Source organism: Battus philenor, unplaced genomic scaffold, assembly GCF_028537555.1.
Source record: "Battus philenor isolate CCGP_79_NKW_IND1 unplaced genomic scaffold, ilBatPhil1.0.hap1 SCAF_9, whole genome shotgun sequence".
NCBI classification, from domain to species: domain Eukaryota; kingdom Metazoa; phylum Arthropoda; class Insecta; order Lepidoptera; family Papilionidae; genus Battus; species Battus philenor.
Window position 1 is genome coordinate 6,329,465 of NW_027181759.1, and position 23,078 is coordinate 6,352,542.

The window sequence follows — 23,078 nt, forward strand, 5'->3', positions numbered from 1 at the left end:
CTAAAATAACATTTATCTTACGTGAAATGGTTTTTTATAAATTCATTCATTCCTTTAGTCAACCAATAGAAGCCTACAGCCCTTGCAGACCTATACCTTCATAGGCCTCTCGCAATGATTGCCACGATGACCAGTCTTGCGCTGCCCGCATCCAATGACTTCCCGCAACCTTGAATATGTCGAGGTCAAGTTTGAGCCGCTTGGTTGCGGAAACCGGCCCGCAGACACAAACCAAGACAAGACTATGTTGTTGGTTTAACTAGTGGGCGGCCTACCCATGCGGCGTCTGCCGACTCGTGGTTGCTATTAGAGAACTTTTCGACCCCAACGGCCATCTCTATTGCTATCTGGTTGTCCTTCTTATAAGCACAGAGGAACTATACTGGCGTATTATAAGGTCTCATGTCCATATGTCATCACCGGTAACAAACGCTGGTAAGACTTTCGTCTTCAAACATTGTAGTATATTATTACATATACATAATTTTTTATCAATAGGTAAATAATAAGCTGAACTTTTAGTTGACATATTGTAAGTCTGAAATAAAGACTTGAAATATTTCAAACGATACACATCGAAGTCCCATAACAAAAATATTTTTAAATTCATGCAATCTGACTTACACATTTAACATGTTTTTCCTTTACATTTAAAAGTTTTCTCAAATATTCATTTAATTTTATTAATACATTAATTATTGACCATTGACAAATATCATTAAAATGAGTTCGAGAATGGAATAATAAATGTATGGCTGAGACTAAGATTTTTTTGGTCACTTGGGTGTTATATGATGCATCTGGGGTGTGTCGTAGTACATTGTTCCTGCGGGGGTTGGAGGGGCAGACCAAGGTGCGTTGTTTTCTGCGATGTTCCTCGTGAACGCGGCATGATGTAGGTAGACCGACGACATAGCGAAGTCGCGGCAAGCAGCGCAGCACCGGTCTTCGCAGAGATTTCTGGGGGAGGCCTATGACTTACAGTGGACATCATTCGGCTCATATAATGTTGATAATCTACGAATATTGTAACAAGTTGTAAAAAAGAATATATTTTATTAATAAATAAATATTAACAAAATATATAATTTCGAAGGTTTAAATCTTAGAAACATAACCATTTCTTAGATTTAAACCTTCGAAATTATAATATTTCAATTGGTTTTATTATATTTGACTATGCTTTCCTGGTAAATGGTTCAAAGGTAAATATTATAAAGGATCCAAAAATGTATATATACGATATATTGACAAATGCAAAATGTGACCTATCGAACACCTCGTTTCCAAGCCGCTGGTCAAAAAGTCTGATTGCATTGCATTATGAAACGTAGGCCTTCGACATATAAAATTATGTTTTGTTAATAATTCAGTTAGGCTTGATGTATGCTCAGATGACTATTTCCAGAATAGACAGGATTGTAACATTAAAATTGAAAACGACGATCTTGCTAGTTTTTACTGTAAATATTTGCATATGACAGCTTTCTATGATTTTGTTTTTTAAATTTTCAGTATAGTAAACATGATTTTGCAAATATTCATTTGACGCAGAGTTACAAGAAAACGGTTGAATTTCAAAAGGATGGAACTTCATGTAGTTGTTTTTCTTAATTTTATGAATAATAATTAATAGTCGCTCTTGGAAGTCCCAATAAGAATGCTCTTTTCTGTATTGAAAACCATGGATTTTTTTCTATTCAAGAGTCCTTGAAGAGTGACTGCGTCCTGGCCGATATTCGGTATTAACAGCCGAAGCAATTGTGTAATCTCTGTACCCAGGAACGAATTAAATTTACTTTTTAGCTAGTAAGAAGTTTGAGAAGAAAGGAGGCTGAGGTTGCACTCACAACATCCAGCACCGTTTATTACTTTTAGAAATAATAATGTAAAAACATAAATCTGCCACCAGACACCCTGTACTTAGACACTAGAGCCCACCTTATCCCTGTATAATAGACCAGTCGTTGTTAAAGATGATGCGGAAGATTTCGAGCTTAGTTACTACAAAACAATTAGCCTTCAACGGATCAGATTCATTCAGTAAAATTGTGAACATTGCCTTTGGTGTCCGTTGGCATTTAAGGGTACACCGGACATTATAATAGGGATTTCTTAGGCAAAATAACAGATTCATTTCTTCGGTACAAAGGAATTACTAGGAGTACTAACTATACCAATATAAATAAGCCAGTCGTCAAGATTTGAGTAATGGAGATATAATCACGCGAACAGTTAGGACAAGCGTTATCCATTTATTCAGAAACTGGAGAAAATATAAAAACATATCAGAGGTGTAATTTTATATCTCATGATGATGAGCTCATCAAGTTAAAATTTCATTTTAACTATGTCATGGGACTTATCAAACCATGTTTCCTTGCATCTTCGTTTTATATCTGTATAGATAAAAGGACGTTAAAAGATTTTCGATATCAATGTGATTGACAAATATTTTTGATGAGTATATCTAACAAGGTTAAAGTGGCAAAACTCTTCCACTTTATAGCGCAAATAGAAAGAACCGGTCTCTCTACCATATAAAGATAAAGCGCATATTATAATGAGTAAATATTTAATTCTATTAATTTTTATATTATTTCCGCAAAAATATTATGTAAGTAATATTTACAATTAGATTAAGTAATATTACTATTCACGTATATTAAATACGTATTATTATATATGTATATATTTATAATTTGAATTAATGACTGATAATCTGTGATTTGATAGGACCTGTTTGATTATTGCAGAATAATAGAAGTCATATAAAATCATAAAATGATTTAATATGACTGAACTACAGACTGACAGATGACGACTTATTGCAAAAGAACTATGTAAAAGTTATTTTTGACCAAGTCAATGATTTTAAAACTAAATTATTTACTGTATTAAGATGTGTTAGTGTCAATGCCTCTTATTGAATTACTAAATTATTTCAATATTCCTAATTAATGATCAAATATTAAACCTTTGTACACATTTTATTTATATGTATAATAAATAATTTTGGTTTATTCAGTAGAGTTATTTTATTTTAAACTTAACTTATTTTAAAACGTGTTACAGGCCATAAAACCAATATTAATAGTTCATGGTGGAGCTGGCGATATACCAGACAGTCGAATCCAAGGTAAATTGGATGGTGTGAGACTAGCAGTAAGAGAGGGTTACAAGTTGTTACTGCAAAATGGCACTGCCTTGGATGCTGTGGAAGCAGCTGTTATGTCTATGGAGAAAGATATAAACTTTAATGCAGGTTAATATAAATGACCATAAGAATTAGAAGTAAATACACTATTGGTATAGATGTGTAATAAAAAAATATATATTTGTTTCAGGAAATGGTTCAGTGTTGAATTTAGCTGGGGAAGTAGCAATGGAAGCAAGTATAATGTGTGGAAAAAACCTTGATGTTGGGGCAGTTACTTTAATAAATGAGTTTCTTCATCCAATTAGCATTGCTCGTAAAGTTCTTACTGATTCACCACATTGCTTCTTAGGTGGAGCAGGTGCAAAAGAATTTGCTCTGGAGAAGGTAACAATTATAATAAACATTGTTTCTTACTACATTGTTTACTATAACAAATACATTATAAGAATTTTAATATTTTAATTACTTGGGTTTAGGAAATAGTGGCCTCATCATGACTTTAGATCAGGCAGACAGAGGGAGAGATGCTAAAGGATAAAAGAAAAATATTTTATTTGTTTTAGGGCTTTTCCACAGTACCTCCAGAGTCATTAATTACTGATAATGCAGTAGCTGCATTAAAGGAATTTTTGGAGCAAGGTGGTGAATTTGGAAAAACACAAGTAGGTCCATCTGAGGTAAGAGGGTTAAAATATTTTTTTTTGTGGTAGGTAGTTATCAGGAGCTGGAAGCAGGTCATGTCCAAGTAATGTTATTAGAAATCTAGGGAAGAAGCCTATGTTCAGCAATGATCTTTCTATGGCAATGTAATAATGATATTAGTTTGAGTAGTCTTTAAAGTTAGTCCTTCATCTGGTTTCATCTCCTTAAAATTCTTTAGGCATTTTCAAATTAATATAAATTGACAACTGTCAAGACTACTTGTCCTCTTGTTTTCGTCTGAAGTCACAAAATTCCAACAGCAACAGCACATATATAGTATAGGTTAATTAATGTATATATGTCATAAAGACCTTTTTCTTGATATATGTCATAAAGACCTTTTTCTTCAGCTTGTTATATAACATTTATTTATTAACTCTTGGTTATTATTGACACTTAACGTTAAAATTACTTAAATTATTTGCACATTTTTATTCTTTTTTTTTTCATTAAGGGTGGAGTTGGTACAGTAGGAGCAGTTGCAATTGATGCAAATGGCCATGTTGCAGTAGCTACAAGTACAGGTGGAATAACCGGGAAAGCTGTTGGTCGTATAGGGGACACACCACAGATTGGAAGTGGAACCTATGCAGCTGACAATGTTGGTGGTGTTTCTACAACAGGTATTATCTTACTATGTTACTTATCATCTTTTTACTAATAATAGTATTCCTTTATTCTTTCTTTTTAAGTCAGTGATTGATCACTTGATGGGTGTTAAATCAAGTATTTGAAATCAGTGTGTTTGATTTTGTTTTAGGACATGGAGAATCAATATTGAAGTATTGTTTGGCACATACAATAATTAAACTAATGGAGAATGGAGATAGTGCCTACACAGCAACAAAGATTGCTGTAACAGGTAAAATTTCACACATAATTCTCTTACAATTCACTAGTTTATTTTTGGACTTGATTAATGTAGTGTAGTAAAAATCAACAGAATCTTCAAGGCCAGAATTTATTTAACAACCTCATAGTTTCACAGAATCAGTTTTCATATATTTTTTTTGTAGAATCCTTTACAATCAGAAAATCTAATGTACATTTTTAAGTGGCTTCATTTAATAATTATGACTTGTGACTTATTAAATTGCAGGAATGACATCCGTCTTGAATAACACTGCTGGTGCAATAACTCTGTCTAAAGATGGTGATGTTGGGCTATCCTTTTCTTCTAAAAAAATGTCTTGGGCTTACATTAAAGATGAAAAATTATTTTATGGTATTGAACATGATGAAGTTCTTGAGGAAAATTATCAAAAATGATATTTAACATGTGATATTTATAATAATAAAAAATTGATATACAATGTATGATCAAAAAATGGTGTGACTAATTTTATTTCGAACAAACAAAGTATTAAGTTTACACCAAATTTAAATTAATCTCCTTCAAAGTACTCTCCTTGGTACTAATTTTTTACCAGAAACCGTTGCCCATTTTCTGGGTTTTCTTCTCCTTTGCAAATGCTTTGCACGGACCCATACGAGATGTCAAGTTTCCCTTGGCAAGCTTTCAAATCGTCAATCGCCTACTTAATTGAACCATTTTTGCTACACTACACGTTCCGTCGATGTTTAAGGTCGAAGGACGCCCCCCTCTTTGCTCATCTTCAATCGGTTCATTTGCCGCTTTTGAATCGCGTATACCACTTGTAAACTGTCTTCAAAGTCACCATATTATCGCCATAGATTAATTTTAACATTTCATGAGCTTTTTTGCCAATATTTTCCAACTTTTGACAAAATTTTATGTTACCGCATTAACATAAAATCTTGTGACGAGTCGTGCTTACAAAACAAATAGTTCTAATCTACTACAGATAGCTACATCTTTCTAAAACAGACTATAGGATGAATTCATTCAAATGAATGTAAATAAAGTAGTTTCTGGAAAAAAAATCTATTTATTATATCTTATATCTGTATTTGTTTTTCACACCTCGTTTGTATCATCAAAAATTTTATATTGCAGATTAAAGAGCTAATGGTAAAACACATCAAAAATAAAACGATAAATGTATAACTGTTATACTAATAAAGATATAAAATTATGATTTTTTATTTAAATTAGTCATAAATGTCTAAAATCTTGCGTTTACTACAATTCTATTAAATAATGATGTAATAATTGGGTTTTTATGACATTCCGATATGTAATTTTCTACCTATTTTAACTATTTATATTGTTGCATCGTTTGCTCTTGAAATTGAAACGTTCGATTGATGATATATGGTTCTTTTTTTGAATTAACCTATCCGTAATATAAATAAAACTTTGCCTGTTGGCACAAAAACAACGAAGTAGGTACAGCATACATAAGATATGAACCCTTTATAATATTTTTTTAAATAACGGTTTCCGGATCTTTTTCCCCTACGTATTAATTCTTTTGCCCTTACCGTTAAAATAAAGAAAAAAAAAACAATTATTGACAGTAGTCTGACATATCACAAGGCACAAAGATATGTTTCTTAATAAGCAGGAATGTTGTTAAAGACCATGAAAAAGTTATAAAAAATAACGATATAAAGTATATTAATTGATATAATTCTATCTATATTGCAAACATGTCCCTTAGGTTCAAACCCACGGAATTACAGTCTTTTAATTGGTTTTATAATATTTCACCATGTTTTCCTATAAATGGTTCAAAGGTAAATGTTATAATGGATCCAAGAAGATTTTACGATACATTAAATGAGAGATTCAAAAATGCTCGTCATCGTATATCAATCGCCAGTTTGTATATTGGTACAGGAGAATTAGAAAAGAGACTTTTGGACGTGACTAAACATAATCTAATTTTAAACAAACAGTTAAAATTGAATGTTTTACTAGATTATCAGAGAGGTACACGCGGAGAAATTAATTCGCGTACTATTATAGAAGAACTGGTGAATGTTGCACCTGATCAATGTAAAATGGCGATGTATCAAACACCTCGTCTTCAAGGCTACTGGTCAAAAATTTTGCCTGCACGTTATAATGAAATTGTAGGTCTTCAACACATGAAACTCTACATTGCCGATGATTCAGTTATAATTAGTGGAGCCAACTGCTCCAATGACTATTTCCAAAATAGGCAGGATCGTTACATTGAAATTGAAGATGGCGATCTAGCTAGTTTTTACTGTGAACTTATAGGTATGACTACTGTGTAAGTTTTTTTTTTTTGTTCTTTTTTTTTTGTTTTGACCTGCCATGTTTTTTAGTAATTATGCACATTTCATTTACAGATGAAGTAACTAAGTTTAGTAAACAAGATTTTGTGGATATAAATTTGGTGCAAAATTCTAAATGGACTGTGGTGAAAGATGTGAACAATAATATTTCAAAGCTTATAGAAAAATGGAAGATAAAACAAAAAAACAAATTGGCTCATAGTGCTGAAGGTGATAATATATGACTGTTATACTATAATTCCATATACTTATACAAATTTTTAATGTTATATTTTTATCAAGTATAAATTTTTAAATAATGTAAGGTCTTACTCAGGCAGCAAAATATCTATTGATTCTTAACTAGCATAATCTGATTGATTGCCGGATGGACATAAATTAAAATTATTTTATTCTAATTTTAAAAAAAAATCGTGTAATAAATTAAGTTTTACTTCACAAAAAGCAAAAAGAACTGATGATTTTAGTATTTAATAGAATTTTATATAGTCTTTTAAAGTTATGTATCTCCTCAACATTATTGTGATTATTTGGTCAAGCTTTCCACATTATCTATATAAAAAATAAACTTGCAGACGCAACTGACACATGGGTGTTTCCTTTGGTACAAATGGGTGAATTTGATATTACTCAAGATGAGTATGCAACTAGCAAAATTCTGGCTTCAGCCCCAAAAGGTTCATACATACATTTAGCTACCGGTTATTTTAACTTAACTGAAAATTATTCTAACACACTGCTGAAAACTTGTAAAGCAAATATAAGTTTACTGATGGCACATCCAAATGTAAGTATGATATTTTTTGGTAATCTTGTAAAATAAAGTCCAGGATTGTTGACTTCATGTGTATTAAATAATATTTTAGGCAAATGGTTTTATGGGTGCTGCGGGACCTGCTGGTGGCATACCTTATGCTTATTCTTTAATTGCCAAAAAGTAAGTGGAAAAATTAACTTAACTTGCAGTATGATTTTATTTATAATATGTTAAATATGATCTTGGTCTATTGTTGTTTATGGTGTTACAAGATCCTACTGTCCCATTGAATATTTAATTTTCTTATGTGATTATTTTTATTTCTATTAGTGGATAACTATCAATTATGCTGTGATAAGGTGATGTGAAACAAAATCTACTTTAATTGTCAAATATCATCATAAAATAATGTTATAATAATTTTTACTTGACTTATTCATTGTAATTTCAATTTGTTTCAATGTATTCAATATCAAAATTCTCATATTCAATGGGTCTTAAAGAAGGCACGAGGTCATGCAGAGATTACAAGAGATGGTTATTCTTGAAGCTTGGCTGCGAGGTTGAATCAGAAACTAGGAGATCTGCAGCAGAAATAAAGTTGCTAAATAGTATGAAGAACTACTTGTCTGAAGTGATAGTGGGCGGGGCACTTCGCCCATGCATGCATGACCTTTGTCTAGGCCTATGACTTGTAGTGCTGTGCATCTATAGGCATGGTTGCACAGACTTATTAAAACTAGGGGCCACTCGGGCAAATCATGAACTGATGGCGGGCCGGCCGCCAGAAGTATAGATAATTAATTTTTTTTGGTTTTATTCTAGAATAGAATTCAATATATTTCAAATGTACAAGAGTATTATTTTTGCTGTTCGCGGGCCACCAGTATTTGACCGGCAGGCTGCGGTCTGTGCATCCATGATCTATGGGCTAATATAATGATGTTGATGCATCCTCTATAGTGGTGTGGAATATCCTCTTAGTTTCTGGTAGCATTTGTCTTGAGCTAGATGCCTTATTATATGTATTACCAATGTTACTCCTAGTTTGGTGCTGTGCAATGCTTGTGCAATTTCATAGTATTTTACTTTTTATAGGAATTATAAAAATTCTTAAAAAAAGTAAAAAAAAATGGTACATATTACTTTTTTGTTTTAAAAATGTTTTATGCTTTTAATAATTATATCATTTCTAGATTTTGGGAAAAAGTGATGAATTCCAATCAAACAAGAAGGATACATATGCTGGAGTATGAAAGACCTAATTGGACTTTCCATGCTAAGGGATTATGGTACTTTATTTCATATTCAATCATACTGTAGAAGCTTTATATTGTGAATTTTATGTTCAATAAAAATGAATGTATTTTGACTATTAAATGCTTTTTGATAAGGACAATAGATAAGTATAAATTTTGTAATCTATACTAATTATCTCTATCAAATAACAAAATAATTTTTGTTAGGTATTATCCTTCTCGGAGTGGCAGGCCATGGGCGACGGTAGTTGGTTCAGCTAATTTAGGTGAGAGGTCTGTAAAGCGTGATTTAGAAGCACAAGCTGCAATTTTTACATCATCGCCAGAATTGCAGGTAAATTGTGTTACCTTATTAGAATCTTTAATAATCTTTTCATTTACATTGCCTAAACACAAGAAATCATTTTGTTTATAATAGCAATTTGTATTCATGAAACATGACAAATTACTTAAAATCAAATTATAAAGCTCTGAGGTATGCACGATTCATAGCAAACAAATAATCGCTAATTTAATAGCGTTTAAACACGAATTTGGTTATGATGACTAGTTACTATTTTCTGTTTTCTTTGTTTACTATGTGAACCTAAAAAGTTGAAGAGCGTGTTGATTGTATAAACTCATTAAATATATGAAAATGATGATGGTAATTTAATTATAATTTTACAAAACTAGGTAACAGTAAGACAATATGTGATAACAGACTGACAGAACAAACAAACATGCACAACTGCATGGTGACACAAACTGTCAATATAAAACATATATAAAAACAAATAAAAAAATAAAGAGGTTTAAAATGACCCATTCAGTCACCAACATTTTAGGAGTTTTGTGATAAGGAAACATGCACTGAAATATTCAGGTGTTGGCGAATGTGAAATGTATATTTGAAGTGAAAAGATTGTTTAGTTACCATGTTTGCTATTTGATACAACAATAATAAGGTGCTATTGTGTTTTTACATTCCAGGAAAAGCTGCATGAAGAATGCCATAACATACATCAATATGCTGCAGAATGTAGCAAGGCACTACAAGGTCGTCAAGTTCCTCTGTGGGTGCAGGCTACTGTCGGATTGTTCAGAACTTACTTTTAACAGTTCATTAAAATATAAAAGTTGTTAACATATTTACGAGCACCTACATTGTACAACATTTTCTGTGATTTTTTGAACCAAAATAACATTTTGATGACAAATTTAAATCAGGTTGATAGGCAAGGAAGGAGCATTTTGTATTTTTTGTGTAAGTTCAAAGTATTAATTGTGTTTTTATTGATTTGCTAGTAGAATTTGTAGTTGTTAGATGAATATAATATTTTATCTGTTAAAAATTTTACTTTAGCTATTAATATTTTATTTTTACTATAACTTAAACAAGTGTTTCAATGTCTCCATGGATCTGAAGAAAATTTTCCCCAAGAAGGACTTTGACTTGGTCTATAACCAAATACCTCATTTTGCGTTCCCACTTAAGAGTCCCTAGGAAGACTCAATCTCGACTTGGTCAATTGCTACTGCCGGGCTAACATTACTACCACTCTAGAGAGCGTTAGCGATGGAAGAAGAAATGACGAGTAAATTCTAACAATGGGTCTGTCTTAAATTGGGAGTTGGCGTCCCTTTCCGAGTCGTTATTAGCGCTTTAACCCAACTTTTACAGTCATATAAAATATGTCGTGGTAAATATTATTTTTATTCATCGAAACCTATTCACTCTTGCCTTAAAGGCTCCCAAGTAATCATTGAGCCGTTTATTTTGAACGTGGCATATGTCACTTTTTCTGTCTATCCCTCCATTTTATAATATCTCGACTTAAAAACTAAGATGACTCATGCCACTATCAAAATAAACGGCTCAATCATGTTAAATAGAATTTACTATTTATGAAATTTTTGTTATAGGCATTGAAAATAAAATCTGAGGTGAATTTCTGGTTTGTAATTTCTCAAGAAAAAGAGTATAATTTTCACTATTACGTATAGGCCTCCCCCATAGACTCCCAATAAGACCAGCTGGAAGCGGCCTGCATCCAGCGTCTTCCGACGACCCTAACAAGGTCGGCAGTCCACCTTGAGGGTTGACTTCAGAGAGCAGACATAAACAGTGATTGTAAATAAAAAACTTTAAATACACGACGAATGTATAGATCATTTGTCAGTGTTTTACACATTCATTCAATAAAGTGATTGCCCAGAAAAATGTAAAAAAATGCGAAAAGTCGAATGCGGCGGCAGATCAATCATTAATTACAAAGCCTGGGTACCTACTGGAGCAGATAGTAAAAAATAGATTAATTTCGAAAACAATTTTTCTTAATATACTATCATTATGATATTTATTGACAGCAAATATATTCACGCATTTAAAGCTCTTACATCTATTTTTAATCATAAATTTTATATAAAGCGTATACAGGATGATTGGTTACATAGATCGTGGTCTGAATGCAGCGTACATCAGCGTATTAGTCCAATGAGCTTAGAGTCGGTATATATAAAAACAATACGCGTATGTTAAAAATCAAAAGCAGAAATAATGTAAATACAAAAATGAGTCCTTCCTCCACGTTAGGTTTTATCTTTTTAATTTATAATAAAACCAAGATTTATATTTAACCATGAGAATTAATTCTGTTTAATTTTATTTTTTCAAAAGAAATATGTAAGTATTATTTACAATTATTGGGAATTGTATTGAAATATATTATTAATCAGTACATACATATAATAAAGGTTACATATAATACATTAGATAACGTTTGATCTCCGTCATAAATTAATTTATGACTGTTTTGATCTGTTAACTGATTGCGGTTATGACTTGTTTAAATAATGTAGACTGACTTAAGTCATACAAGAGCCAGTTACCTTATTAAGAAAAAAAAAATTGGCTGCACAATTCTTGTGAAATTTATATGTTGCTATAGTATACCATATTGAAAAATTATAGTAAGATTAAAAACTGGTAAACAGGGCTGGCACTTGCGACAGTTGTCACTTGTGCAACTTTTGAAATATTTTTATAGCCACTATTTCTTAATAAAACATCAGCAACAAGAAAAATAATTTTATAATTTTGAATTCGGTTTGTTTTTATTTCTTATAAATAATTAGTTACTGTATCACAAAAACACGTTTTTAGATTTAGTTATTACCTGTATCACAGGAAGTTTTTCGGTTTATTTGGTAACGATAGGTTTTAAGTTTAGTGAATTTGTTATCACAAAATGTCAGTCAATAACAACAGAAAATGTGCAAAGTGTGGCATAACTCGTGCTGAAGATATGACGGTGACTTATCATAGGTTTCCTAAGCCAGGAAGGCAAACAGTTATTAAGTAAGTTAGAGGATTCCAAGTGTTTTATGTGTTATATGGTTAGTATACGGACTCTTCACAACCTTATTTATACTTTTTTATAATTACACTTGTACTATTCAGTCAGTTGTTGGTATAATATGTTGCAAAGCCCTGTAACTTCTGACTTAGTTAACCATGATTTACTCTATATAAATAACTATTCGCTAGGAATAATGGGGCAGCCTGGGTTTTATTTTCTCATGTAATCTTTGTTTGTGCAAAAATTTATAAACTCTGATAAGCTGTGTAGGATTAATACAAGTAGAAACTAACTTTGTTTCAAGTAAATGATTTTACTAAAGCATTATGACCTTAAAGCACTGACTTATTATAATTGTAGTATGCATTTATTGGTAATGGAAGTCATTGATTTAAAAACAAATCTAAAATCAATGAAATGATTATTCAATTTATTGTTTTATATAAAACAAAGAGGGTTATTTTGAACAGTAAAACATCAAGTCAAATTTATAGTACATTATTGTATGTAGTAGCACATTTTAAAATTAATGTTGTTAGTGAAAGATTGGAAGGATGATGGTAGATTTTGTAATAAGCATAAGCCCATGTTAAAGTTTTAATCAATTGTTATAAAATAATTTCAGAGCCCAACGTTGGGCCAAATATTGTTGGCCAGCTCATGATTGGACTTCTTTTGAGTCATTAAAGTCACTCCATGTTTCACACAAAGTTTTATGTGGTAGACATTTCACTACATCTCAATTTTATGATAGTAATAGATTGAAATTGAGCATATTTGCTGTGCCTGATATAATAGAGTCACCGCCACTATCGAGTGATGAACAAGAAAATGAGGTGTACCAGGTAATAAGAATTTTGTACACAATCTCAAGCATAAATTCAAATTGGCGGCTTAAGTTAGTTTCTAAAAATTGAATTTGATATGGCCTTAACACTTTGAAGCAATATGTAAAAGTCAAATTTTAACACTGCATGCAGTTATAGAATTTGTTGCATGCAAATTGACTTTAATTTTTTGATATTTCTACTTTTGAAATTTGCCACTCGTTATAGTTTCATTGCTATTCCACAGTGGCGCTTGTGTATGTTGCATGTTATCTACTGTCATTTTTAATAGTTATCATTGTTCTCTTTTGAGTTACTTTGTTGTGAAATTATTGTAAAGCGATTTATTTAGTCATATGAGTTGATTAATTATAATAGAACGAAATAAATGTTCTGTTGACATGGTCAGTTATTTACTATATTAATTAAATAAATGTTTAGGAAACATCATGATGTTAATGAACAAAGAGATTTAAAACGAAATTAATAATTATATTCTACTGTGTACTTAACTTTTGTCACAAAACACTACATAAATCGATATTATCTAGAGTGCAAGCTATATTGTGTCCTAATCAGTTCTAAAAAGATATTAAATGATTTTATGCATACTTTCTACTTGTGTTTAATAATTATTTTGTTTTCTAAGTCAAGTTATTTCCTCTAATATGTTAAACATATTGCAGGGTATGAAACCAATATTAATTGTTCACGGTGGAGCTGGTAATATACCTCAAAGTCGGGTCCAAGGTAAATTAGATGGTGTGAGACTAGCAGTAAGAGAGGGTTACAAGTTGCTGTTGCAAAATGGTAGTGCCTTGGATGCTGTGGAAGCAGCAGTTAAGTCCATGGAGGAAGATGAAAACTTTAATGCAGGTTAAAGTTAATACCAGGAAGAATTAAAATTAAATAAACTGTTAATACAGATTTAATTAAAAAAAATTGTTTCAGGGTATGGCTCAGTATTGAATTTAGATGAAGAAGTAGAAATGGAAGCCAGTATAATGTGTGGGAAAAACTTGGATGTTGGTGCAGTTACTTTAATAAAAGATTTTCTTCATCCCATTAGCATTGCTCGTAAAGTTCTTACAGATTCGCCACATTCCTTCTTAGGTGGTGCAGGTGCAAGAGAATTTGCTCTGGAGAAGGTTATTGTTATAATAAACATTATTTCTAATTACATTGTTGATTATAATATATGCATGACAAAAATATTAAATATGCAATATAGTACATATAAGCAAGTAACAGTTTTAATTATATGTGTATTCTAAAGGTTGTAAAATTATTTTAATTATTTCAGGGCTTTCCCACAGTACCTCCACAATCACTTATTAGTGATAATGCAATAGCAGCATTAAAAAAGTTTTTGGAGCAAGGTGGTGAATTTGGAGAAACGGAAACTGGTCTGGCAGAGGTAAGATGCCAAAAAAATATTTTTTTCAGGTGTGGTAGATTGTTGAATGATGCAGGATGCACACTTCCTACCGGTCTTATTAAAAATATATGGAGCATGCCTATATTCAGCAATTTGAAGTACTATGGCTGAAATGTGAGGTTGATTATTTTTTTAATTATGTTACTTTACATTCTAACAATTAACAATTATTATTGATGTTTATTACTATAATGTTGCACTTATTATTTACGTGTTTATTGTTTTTTAATCTTTTTTTTCCTTTCATTGGCTTTCATTAGGGTGGTGTTGGTACGGTAGGAGCAGTTGCAATTGATGCAAATGGCCATGTTGCAGTAGCTACAAGTACAGGTGGAATGACTGGGAAAGCTGTAGGTCGTATAGGGGACACACCACAGATTGGAAGTGGAACCTATGCAGATGACAATGTTGGTGGTGTTTCTACAACAGGTATTATCCTTAAGATTAATTTATCATCTTTTTTCCATTAATAGTTTTCCTTTATACTACTTTTTGATTTAGTAAATGATCATTTGACGCATGTTAAATCAAGTATTTGAGAACAATTTGCTTAATTTTGCTCTAGGACATGGGGAATCAATATTGAAGTATTGTTTGGCACATACAATTATTAAACTAATGGAAGATGGAGATAGTGCAAGTAAAGCAACAAAAGATGCTGTAACAGGTAAAATATGTAACCCCCTGACTCTTGGCAATTTTATGTTTTAATAAATGTAGCGCAGTAATATTTTCCTAATTCACAAAATTTAGGCAAAATTTATGAAAACAACTGTTCTTTTCAAGGTTCAATATGGTTGTCACTGATTTATTATTAATTTTCTTTGTGCAGAATTACTGACCTACATTTTTCAGTTGTTCAATTTTATAATATAATTACGCCATGTAAGTTGTTAAATTGCAGGAATGACATCCCGTTTGAAGTACACCGGTGGTGCAATTACTTTATCCAAGGATGGCGATGTGGGTGTATATTTTTCTTCTAAAAGAATGTCTTGGGCTTACATTAAAGATAAAAAATTGTTTTATGGTATTGAACATGATGAAGTCCTTGAGGAAAATTATAAAAATTGATATTTATGTTATCTTGTTGATATATATATGTAAACATTATTACTTTTATATTATAGATTATAAAGATTATACCGCAAAGTGTTTTCAAAAATTAATTAAGAAAATGTAAGACTGTTTTACCAATAAACGTATAAAATTATTTTATTTTTTATATATCGTTATTCATATCTTTAAATTCCGAATAAGTTAATAAATATTTGAAAATTTTAATTAATATTTTGTTTATATTTACTATCTTAACAAAAATAAACTTAAAAATTTCGAGTTAATTTAAAATTCCGAAATTTACTCATTCATTTATTATCTCTTCGACGGAACTAAGTTCGCCGTGTCAACAAGTTCTAATACACAAATGAAAAAATGTAAATGCCTATTTCGTATTATAAAGCATTTTGGTGAGCTTTCAAAATTCCTTTTATTTGATGATTCAAAATCTTCTTTATTTTATTTTAAAATTCAAATTTTGTCTACTTTAAATATTGAATTGATTTAAATTTATAATGTAATAATTTTTTAGTGCGATTTACAAAATTTATACTTTTAACCCTTTGCGGACCGAACGCTCTTCGCCATTTCAAGAAAACGGCTCAAATAATAATAAAACGAAACACGAACCATCTATTGCATTTTAAATTTATAATAGCCAAGAATTGTGAAAGATTAAGTCCAATTAAATATTTAGTTTCCTGATGCGTTTATTTTGATCACTGATGAGAGTTTTTTTGGCTTTCTTTACATGTAGAATTTGCCATTTTGGATAGCACATTTTTTTATTTTAATTATATTCGGGAGAAGGTGTTAGCCACCAATCGTGAATATTTTTCACTTAACCTGCTCATACTGCAACCACGGGACATAAATTGTTGTGATGTTTGCTGACATGATAATCATCATGTCTAAGACTGGGATTAATAACAAAAAAAATATAATCTTCATTAATTGGGAATTCTTAGAGAATATTCTTAGAAAATACCATTTATTTGACGTATGGTTTTATATCACCTATATTTTCATTAGGCTCGAGCCGTCTGACCTAAATCAATTGAGAAATTGAGATCGTGGACCCCTTCAGGAGCTTCGGCTCGAGCGTTCTGCGAATATTACCTTACTTTAAGTTCCACGCATAATTTGTGCTGTTTGTAAAATAGTTATCTCATTATATACTTTTATTTAGATTGTCGTCCTGGTATTTTATATATTAATTCAATCGAGAGAGACTACAGCTTACAGGACAGGGCAGGTCGACGAGCTTTTCAGTTACTTGGGCGACCGTTCCTTGGGCTAATTGGCCGCAAGTGTATGCAAGATGTCAACTTGGCGTTCCACTTAGTTTCTGATGTTCAGCTCGGTAGGCTGCTATTATAAGGACGCTTGGCTCAGGTCACTGCATTCTATTGTATTACAGATTTTTGAGGTAGCTGAGCTTTTTAAATCAATAAGGCGGAACGCTCCGTGGAGTGACCAGGCGCAAGAAACCTCGGTTTGGGCTGTCATTGGATAGCAATCAGACTGAAGAACACCTTAGAGGCTCGATTCTCCGTTGGTCGGTTGATATAACAAGCCTTACATTACTACCACTTCCACTTCAGAAAGTATGATCGCCTGGGAGAAGTTGCGGAAGAAAGTCCGGCAACCTTTCAGCCATATTATTTTCCCAAAATGAAATTCCGCTTTTTAATTTTTTAAAAATTATTTGAAGAAAAATATAGGGAAGGAATTAATTTAAAATGCATTATATTTGTAATTATTTTAATCATAATCATTCTTATTTTCTTTACAATCACATAATTATTATTATTTTGATTCACACTTAAAATAATTTTAAAATAAATTAAATGAAAACACTCTGTAATAATAATTTATACAAAAATTCAGTCGGTTCCTGACATTATTTGATTACGTTTAAAGTATATAAATGAAATTTACAGTAATAGGAATCAGGCACATTATAATCTATTTACTAATGAGTAGAAAGATATTTCACTAAAACATTAAAATACCTAAAAACGTAATAGGTAATGAGCGTGCTGTCTTCTGGGCGTGGACGTATTCACTTTACAGTTTAAACAATACAATAAATAATCAGTTGATCCCCAAAACAAAAACTCACCATTGAGCATAATCATTCATCAGATTAATGTTTGCAATTGAGCAATTCGCACAACGTATTACTTAATTAATAATACTTGAATTAAAAATCAGTGAAGCGTATTTATTATAAAGTTATTCTGAGCAAAACTTGAATAAAACCGTTTATGGAAACTACATCGAACAATGGTTTGAAAGATTTTCGTTATGTTTTAAGTATGGACGACTTCTTTATTTCTAATCTTTGGTGTGCTGGGCATAACAACGTCGACTTCCGACTAAATGCAACGTCTATTCATTTACGAAGGAAATATTCGCGCGCGTATTAAAATGTATCACGGCATTTAGTTTGTTCGTCCACACGGAAACGTATAGTCGGTAACGCCTTCAAACCTAAACTCTACGGACGCAGATTGTTGGTACAAAAATAGTTCACCTATTAATTACAATTAAGACTACTTAACAATTAAGTATCGCAAGGAGGCAGCGAGAGAATAAAACAAACGTCACCATTTTGATTATCGGAGGAGACAATCTTATGGTGGTTAAAAAAATATTTTTTCAGTGCGACATGACAATGTACTGGGCGGTTTAAAGACCTCCTGCAATCATAACACTACTTATGCGTATCACACTAAGGTAAATTGACTAGGCGTGTTGCGAGTCGGTCACGCTGGGTTCGCAAACTGGGCTTTGATTCAATTCGTCGTGTAAATTGAATGATATCAGCTATACCAAAACAGATCCAGTAATTGTTAAAAAACACAAAAATTGTTAAAAACAATAAAAAAAAGAGTTCGAATTTTATCGAAAAATTCACAAAACTTATATCATTCATAATACACTTACGTTTATGGATATATTTGCTATAATAGCTGTCTAGATAATATCAAAGCCTGTTTTTAACACTGCACGTATTGTTGGCGCGGTTCGATGATAGGTAAAAAATATATAATACTAACATTAAAAACCAATTCGACAAAATAAAGCTAATCGTGCGAACGCTAGACCACGGCTTGCTATAGAAGTTCATTTTTTCCTAAATTGTTACAAAGGTTTGTTAACATAACAATAACTTTATCAAGCTTTACTGTTGGTATGGAAATGTGTAGCGGTTTGACATCAACGCAAGAGAAGCGCAGCAACAATACGCGCGATGCTCGGATCATGTGAGTGCAGCGTTCATCCGCGTACTGGTCCAATGGTTTTAGAATCAGCATGCTGAAAAAACAATTCATCTATGAACATACTTAAGTCTCAGCTAAAATTCAAATGCAGGAATTAACGCTGAACACATTATCATCATCATCATCACCATTTTTGCCGTAAAACATCCACTGCTGGACATAAGACTCTTCCAGAGACTACTAGCTCACTTCAATTTGTCAATTCGAACACATTAATTATTTATTCAATGAAAGTTTTACCAATGGTGAATTTGAGAACTATTGAACATGTTTAACAAAGATAATCTAGAGAACTTTAACCTAGCCTAATTTTTAATCATTTTTTTGCGTTTAGAAATTTACATTTAAAAAATGGGTCCTTGAATAGATTATAATTTTGGATTGAATTATATTATGTCCATTTTAAACCACAAGTTTTCCGGCTTTTGAATCTCTTACATAAAGAAATGCTAGGATGTGTTATGGCTGAAATAATGACTGTAAACAAAATGTATAAAAAAAAACTTGTGAATCGGAGGTATCAGATTCCATCTTAGAGCCATCCAGTGCCATCATTTACTTGCGCTCACCATTATATGTGATTAGCATTTCCATTCGGGGTTTATAAATTCATTGCATTCACGGCTGATATGATTGGCTGATATTTATATACCGGTGACCAGTCACCCCTGTATATTACACATGCATGTATACATAGGGTGAAGCTGTGAAGGTTTTTGCTAACAAGTGAGCTATAAATTCACTCATTTTAAGTTCCTGTAAATGTTATTGTGAGTGATGTACGTGAGATTTCAGTGCGGGTACTCACAAATCAGAAGCCCGCGTCTGGGGGTGCCGGGTCGGGCGGCAGGTAATGCAGGTCGGCGGCGGGCGCGGCCAGCACGTTGTGCAGCACCGCGAATAGCGTGCACGCCGCGTACGCGCCCAGTGCTGCCCACCACAGCAGCCGCTCCCACAGCCGCTGCTGCGCGTGCTTCAGCACTAACAGCCCGATCGTTAACCCGGCCAGCGCGCCCGCCACGTGCGCCGCGTAAGACACCGGTGGCGCCTCCTACAAACATATAGTAAACTAGTAAACAGTGTTTCTCGTGGCCAAGCTTAAACCAAATCCTTACTAGTACTCTATCGACGCCATTGGCAGGTGCCATTACATGACACCATAAAACTTTGTTAAGCATTTTCAAAAATCAAAGCATTGTTATAATGTTCATTTAAACATTTATTTATACATAGTGTTCACCATTATCACAGCCGATACACGTCTATTGGCAAGGCATAGGACTCCTCCAAAGATCGCAGCAGCGAGCCGTCTTGCGCTGCCTGCGACCTTGACCATGTCGTCAGTCCACTTAATGGGGACCCCACCCACGCCGCGTCTACCGGCTTATAATCGCTACTTATGACCATAATGGCTGTCGTTTGCATGAGCGATATGTACCGCCCACTGCCACTTCGACTAGCAATTGTTTAACTAACGTCCGTGACCTTGGCTCTTTTGCGGATCTCTTCATTTGATCCCGAAACGAATCCGAACTAACATATTGCTCTCTGATTGGTATAAATAATATTATGGGCCAAATTTTATCATATATCACTGCAAAGTTCGGAATCTTGATCGAGAGGAGCCTGACAAAAAACTGGACAGTTACACTTTACCGTCAATTTTTAATTTTTTTCCTGTTATTAATCAGTTTGTCACGTCAAAGACGATTTAAACAAATTAAAAGGCCGCCAAATTGTTTTGTGACTTAAGTGACAAATATCTTGTGCTCGTGGACATTTAGTTTCGCTGGGTAACTATAACCAATTTTTTTCGTAAATTATGACGATGTCGAGGGTGGGCTCACCTTAGTATATCTAGCGTGCACCGCGAAGCCGACGTCACAAGAGGCGACTGCCAGCGCCGCCACGAGGCGTACGGCACCGTATCGCATCGCGTGGAAGTTGAGTAATGCATTAGCAAGATGTGCTGCTAGCAGCGCGTACACGCCGCCCGAAGCCCCCGCCAGGCACACGTCCGGGTCCAGCACGGACGCAGCCAACGACCCTCCCAGCACGCCCGCGAGGTACACAGCGCCGCATCGTAGAGCTCCGTGCACCATCTCTAAAGGCAATCCCACCTGAAATATGCGAAAAATGATGACGTTTGTGTAAACCAAATTCTTTGCGATTAGTTATTCATATAAAGTCTTGTTGAAATCAATTTTGGAACTGTTATCTGCTTTACATCTTTCTGTAGCGACCTCAAAGAAGAAACATCCTCCATAAAGCTTAATCCAAGTATAATTAAAAAAAAAATTGTTAAAAAAAATTTTGAATTCAGAATGAAATTTGCTACAAAACAGAAACATATGTCGATTTATTTACGCTTTATATTGTGTTTTAGTCTTTTTAATTTCGCGCACGCTTTTGTAATCGTTTTCAATTGTTTACATACGTATAAATATTATTAATAGTGTCAGTGTCAGTCGCTACATTTTTATTTAAATTAATAATAATCACCGGATCCTAAGAACAACGTTACTCTATTACTATAAAGTTTTTTATAAGCCTTTATTTATTTGTGATAATCTACAAATGAAGTAAACAATTGATGTAAAATTTAAAAATTGAGTTTTCTGAGTTTTCAAATTTACCTCAATATGTTTTGAATTAACGGCCTCTTAACTAGGTAAAGCTTACAGCAACCCTTTATGGCCATAAACAGAAAATAGCTTATGATTTTGTTTATGTTGGTATCTCGTTATTAAGGATTATGAACGGACGTATTTTGGAAATACGAGTAAATTATAATAATAAAAATTTTATCTAAAAACAATATATAAATATTAGTTTAGCATGTCTCTTTATTTCAGCTTTTGGGTCCCAAACAAAGACATAGCGACATTATTACGTTGTGCGACACGCAGACTTGACATTCAAAATTGAAGTAAAAGTGTTTATTTTATAGTAATGAAATGGTATTGGATTTTATAAAAATCATTCGTAGACAGAATAAAATGATCACCACTTTCACATATATTCTTTAGTAAGTCACATGGCATGCATACAGGTTGAAACGGATAAGAGCGTCATCGCACGGAACGGTACGACTTCGCAGATGGGTGCACACAAAACGTTACACTACCGCGACGTCCGACGTATATAGAGTGTCCCAAAGATAATGCATGCCTAGAATTTTGTTATTTTTGCAATAAATGTATTAAACAAAGTAAAAAAGTACAATTTGACAGATGTATTGTGTTGATTGTGTTACTTGATTTTTTCAATTAGTCTTTTTACAGTTAACTAAACTATTTTGAGCATATTTTTTTATTCAATAACGAAAACGTATTGTTTAGTACAACGTTCCACTTTAACTAATTCTAAATTCTCGGTTGCTGCAATTGCGAAAATGGCGTAAAAATCTTTGCTAATTTGGGGGACATCCTATAAAATTATAACCGTATGTTGTGCAAAAGTAGCTGAATTCAACGTGCTGATTTCAATTTCGTTTCGTTTAATGTTGCTATCGAATGCTAGTTGAATTTTTACTTTCCGTTTCCGACGCCTGCCCCGCGCCCGCCGCGTTCCGGTCTAACGATATTCATGCGTGTGACCGCGTACGTTTACTGCTATATCGATCGAGATTTATCGATGTAAAAAATATTTACTCCACAAGGTTGCCGATCATTAACTGTACCGCTCGACGCATAACAAATAAACTCGCGTAATAAATGTGATGAAACGAAATCCGTCATTTACGCACTAGTTTACAAGAACTTTCAGTTAAAAATCAGGCACTTTTTTAATAAAAAATACCTCAAAAAAGGGCAGTTAAAATGTTACACATAACTTCACGATCAAATGTAGCATTTTAGCTGCCCCAAGCGACTTCGTACTGTCAAAGGTTATTTTGGTTTGTCGCTGTCCAATACAAAAAAAGAAATAATTAAATGGTTTGATGACTTTATGAATTGGTTCAATGTTTTAATAATAGACGATGATTATTAAAAAAAGTGCTCCATTTTGTACACCGCTAAACTTAAGTAATAATGCGTTAAAATTGTCATTTTA

At 32.8% G+C, this 23,078-nt stretch overlaps 4 protein-coding genes across 7 annotated transcripts in view; 3 read left to right on the forward strand and 1 right to left on the reverse strand.

Annotated features, from left to right (window-relative positions):
* The first annotated feature begins 2,492 nt into the window (after positions 1 to 2,492).
* Positions 2,493 to 5,707, forward strand: LOC137932098 (probable isoaspartyl peptidase/L-asparaginase CG7860). Its single transcript, XM_068775666.1, has 7 exons — positions 2,493 to 2,617; positions 3,076 to 3,265; positions 3,348 to 3,544; positions 3,724 to 3,837; positions 4,317 to 4,485; positions 4,623 to 4,724; positions 4,962 to 5,707. The coding sequence occupies exons 1-7, from the start codon at positions 2,564 to 2,566 to the stop codon at positions 5,129 to 5,131; spliced, it is 996 nt and encodes a 331-aa protein (XP_068631767.1). The 5' UTR covers positions 2,493 to 2,563; the 3' UTR covers positions 5,132 to 5,707.
* Positions 5,708 to 6,328: 621 nt separating this feature from the next.
* On the forward strand, positions 6,329 to 10,363 carry PGS1 (Phosphatidylglycerophosphate synthase 1). Its single transcript, XM_068775762.1, has 7 exons — positions 6,329 to 7,013; positions 7,106 to 7,261; positions 7,627 to 7,838; positions 7,918 to 7,988; positions 9,005 to 9,100; positions 9,275 to 9,401; positions 10,040 to 10,363. Exons 1-7 carry the CDS (start codon positions 6,437 to 6,439, stop codon positions 10,163 to 10,165), a joined length of 1,365 nt encoding a protein of 454 aa, XP_068631863.1. The 5' UTR covers positions 6,329 to 6,436; the 3' UTR covers positions 10,166 to 10,363.
* Positions 10,364 to 12,176: 1,813 nt separating this feature from the next.
* Positions 12,177 to 15,869, forward strand: LOC137932178 (probable isoaspartyl peptidase/L-asparaginase CG7860). 3 transcript variants are annotated; one of them, XM_068775771.1, is made up of 8 exons: positions 12,177 to 12,407; positions 13,034 to 13,253; positions 13,922 to 14,111; positions 14,187 to 14,383; positions 14,539 to 14,652; positions 14,934 to 15,102; positions 15,239 to 15,340; positions 15,564 to 15,627. In XM_068775771.1, the coding sequence occupies exons 1-8, from the start codon at positions 12,298 to 12,300 to the stop codon at positions 15,581 to 15,583; spliced, it is 1,122 nt and encodes a 373-aa protein (XP_068631872.1). In that variant the 5' UTR covers positions 12,177 to 12,297; the 3' UTR covers positions 15,584 to 15,627. The 3 variants fall into 3 exon arrangements, with proteins under 3 accessions (XP_068631872.1, XP_068631871.1, XP_068631873.1); XM_068775770.1 differs by having other exon boundaries at positions 12,181 to 12,407; positions 15,578 to 15,869; XM_068775772.1 differs by lacking the exon at positions 13,034 to 13,253 and having other exon boundaries at positions 12,316 to 12,445; positions 15,578 to 15,869.
* Positions 15,870 to 17,517: 1,648 nt separating this feature from the next.
* stet (stem cell tumor) overlaps positions 17,518 to 23,078 on the reverse strand; it is a 120,040-nt gene continuing 114,479 nt past the window's right edge. For both annotated transcript variants that reach the window (XM_068775610.1, XM_068775611.1), the window contains 3 exons: positions 20,870 to 21,142; positions 19,831 to 20,073; positions 17,518 to 19,056 (listed from right to left, as the gene is read on the reverse strand). In XM_068775610.1, the coding sequence (XP_068631711.1) occupies positions 19,834 to 20,073; positions 20,870 to 21,142 (513 nt within the window). In that variant the 3' untranslated portion in view covers positions 17,518 to 19,056; positions 19,831 to 19,833. The remainder of the gene's footprint in view (positions 19,057 to 19,830; positions 20,074 to 20,869; positions 21,143 to 23,078) is intronic.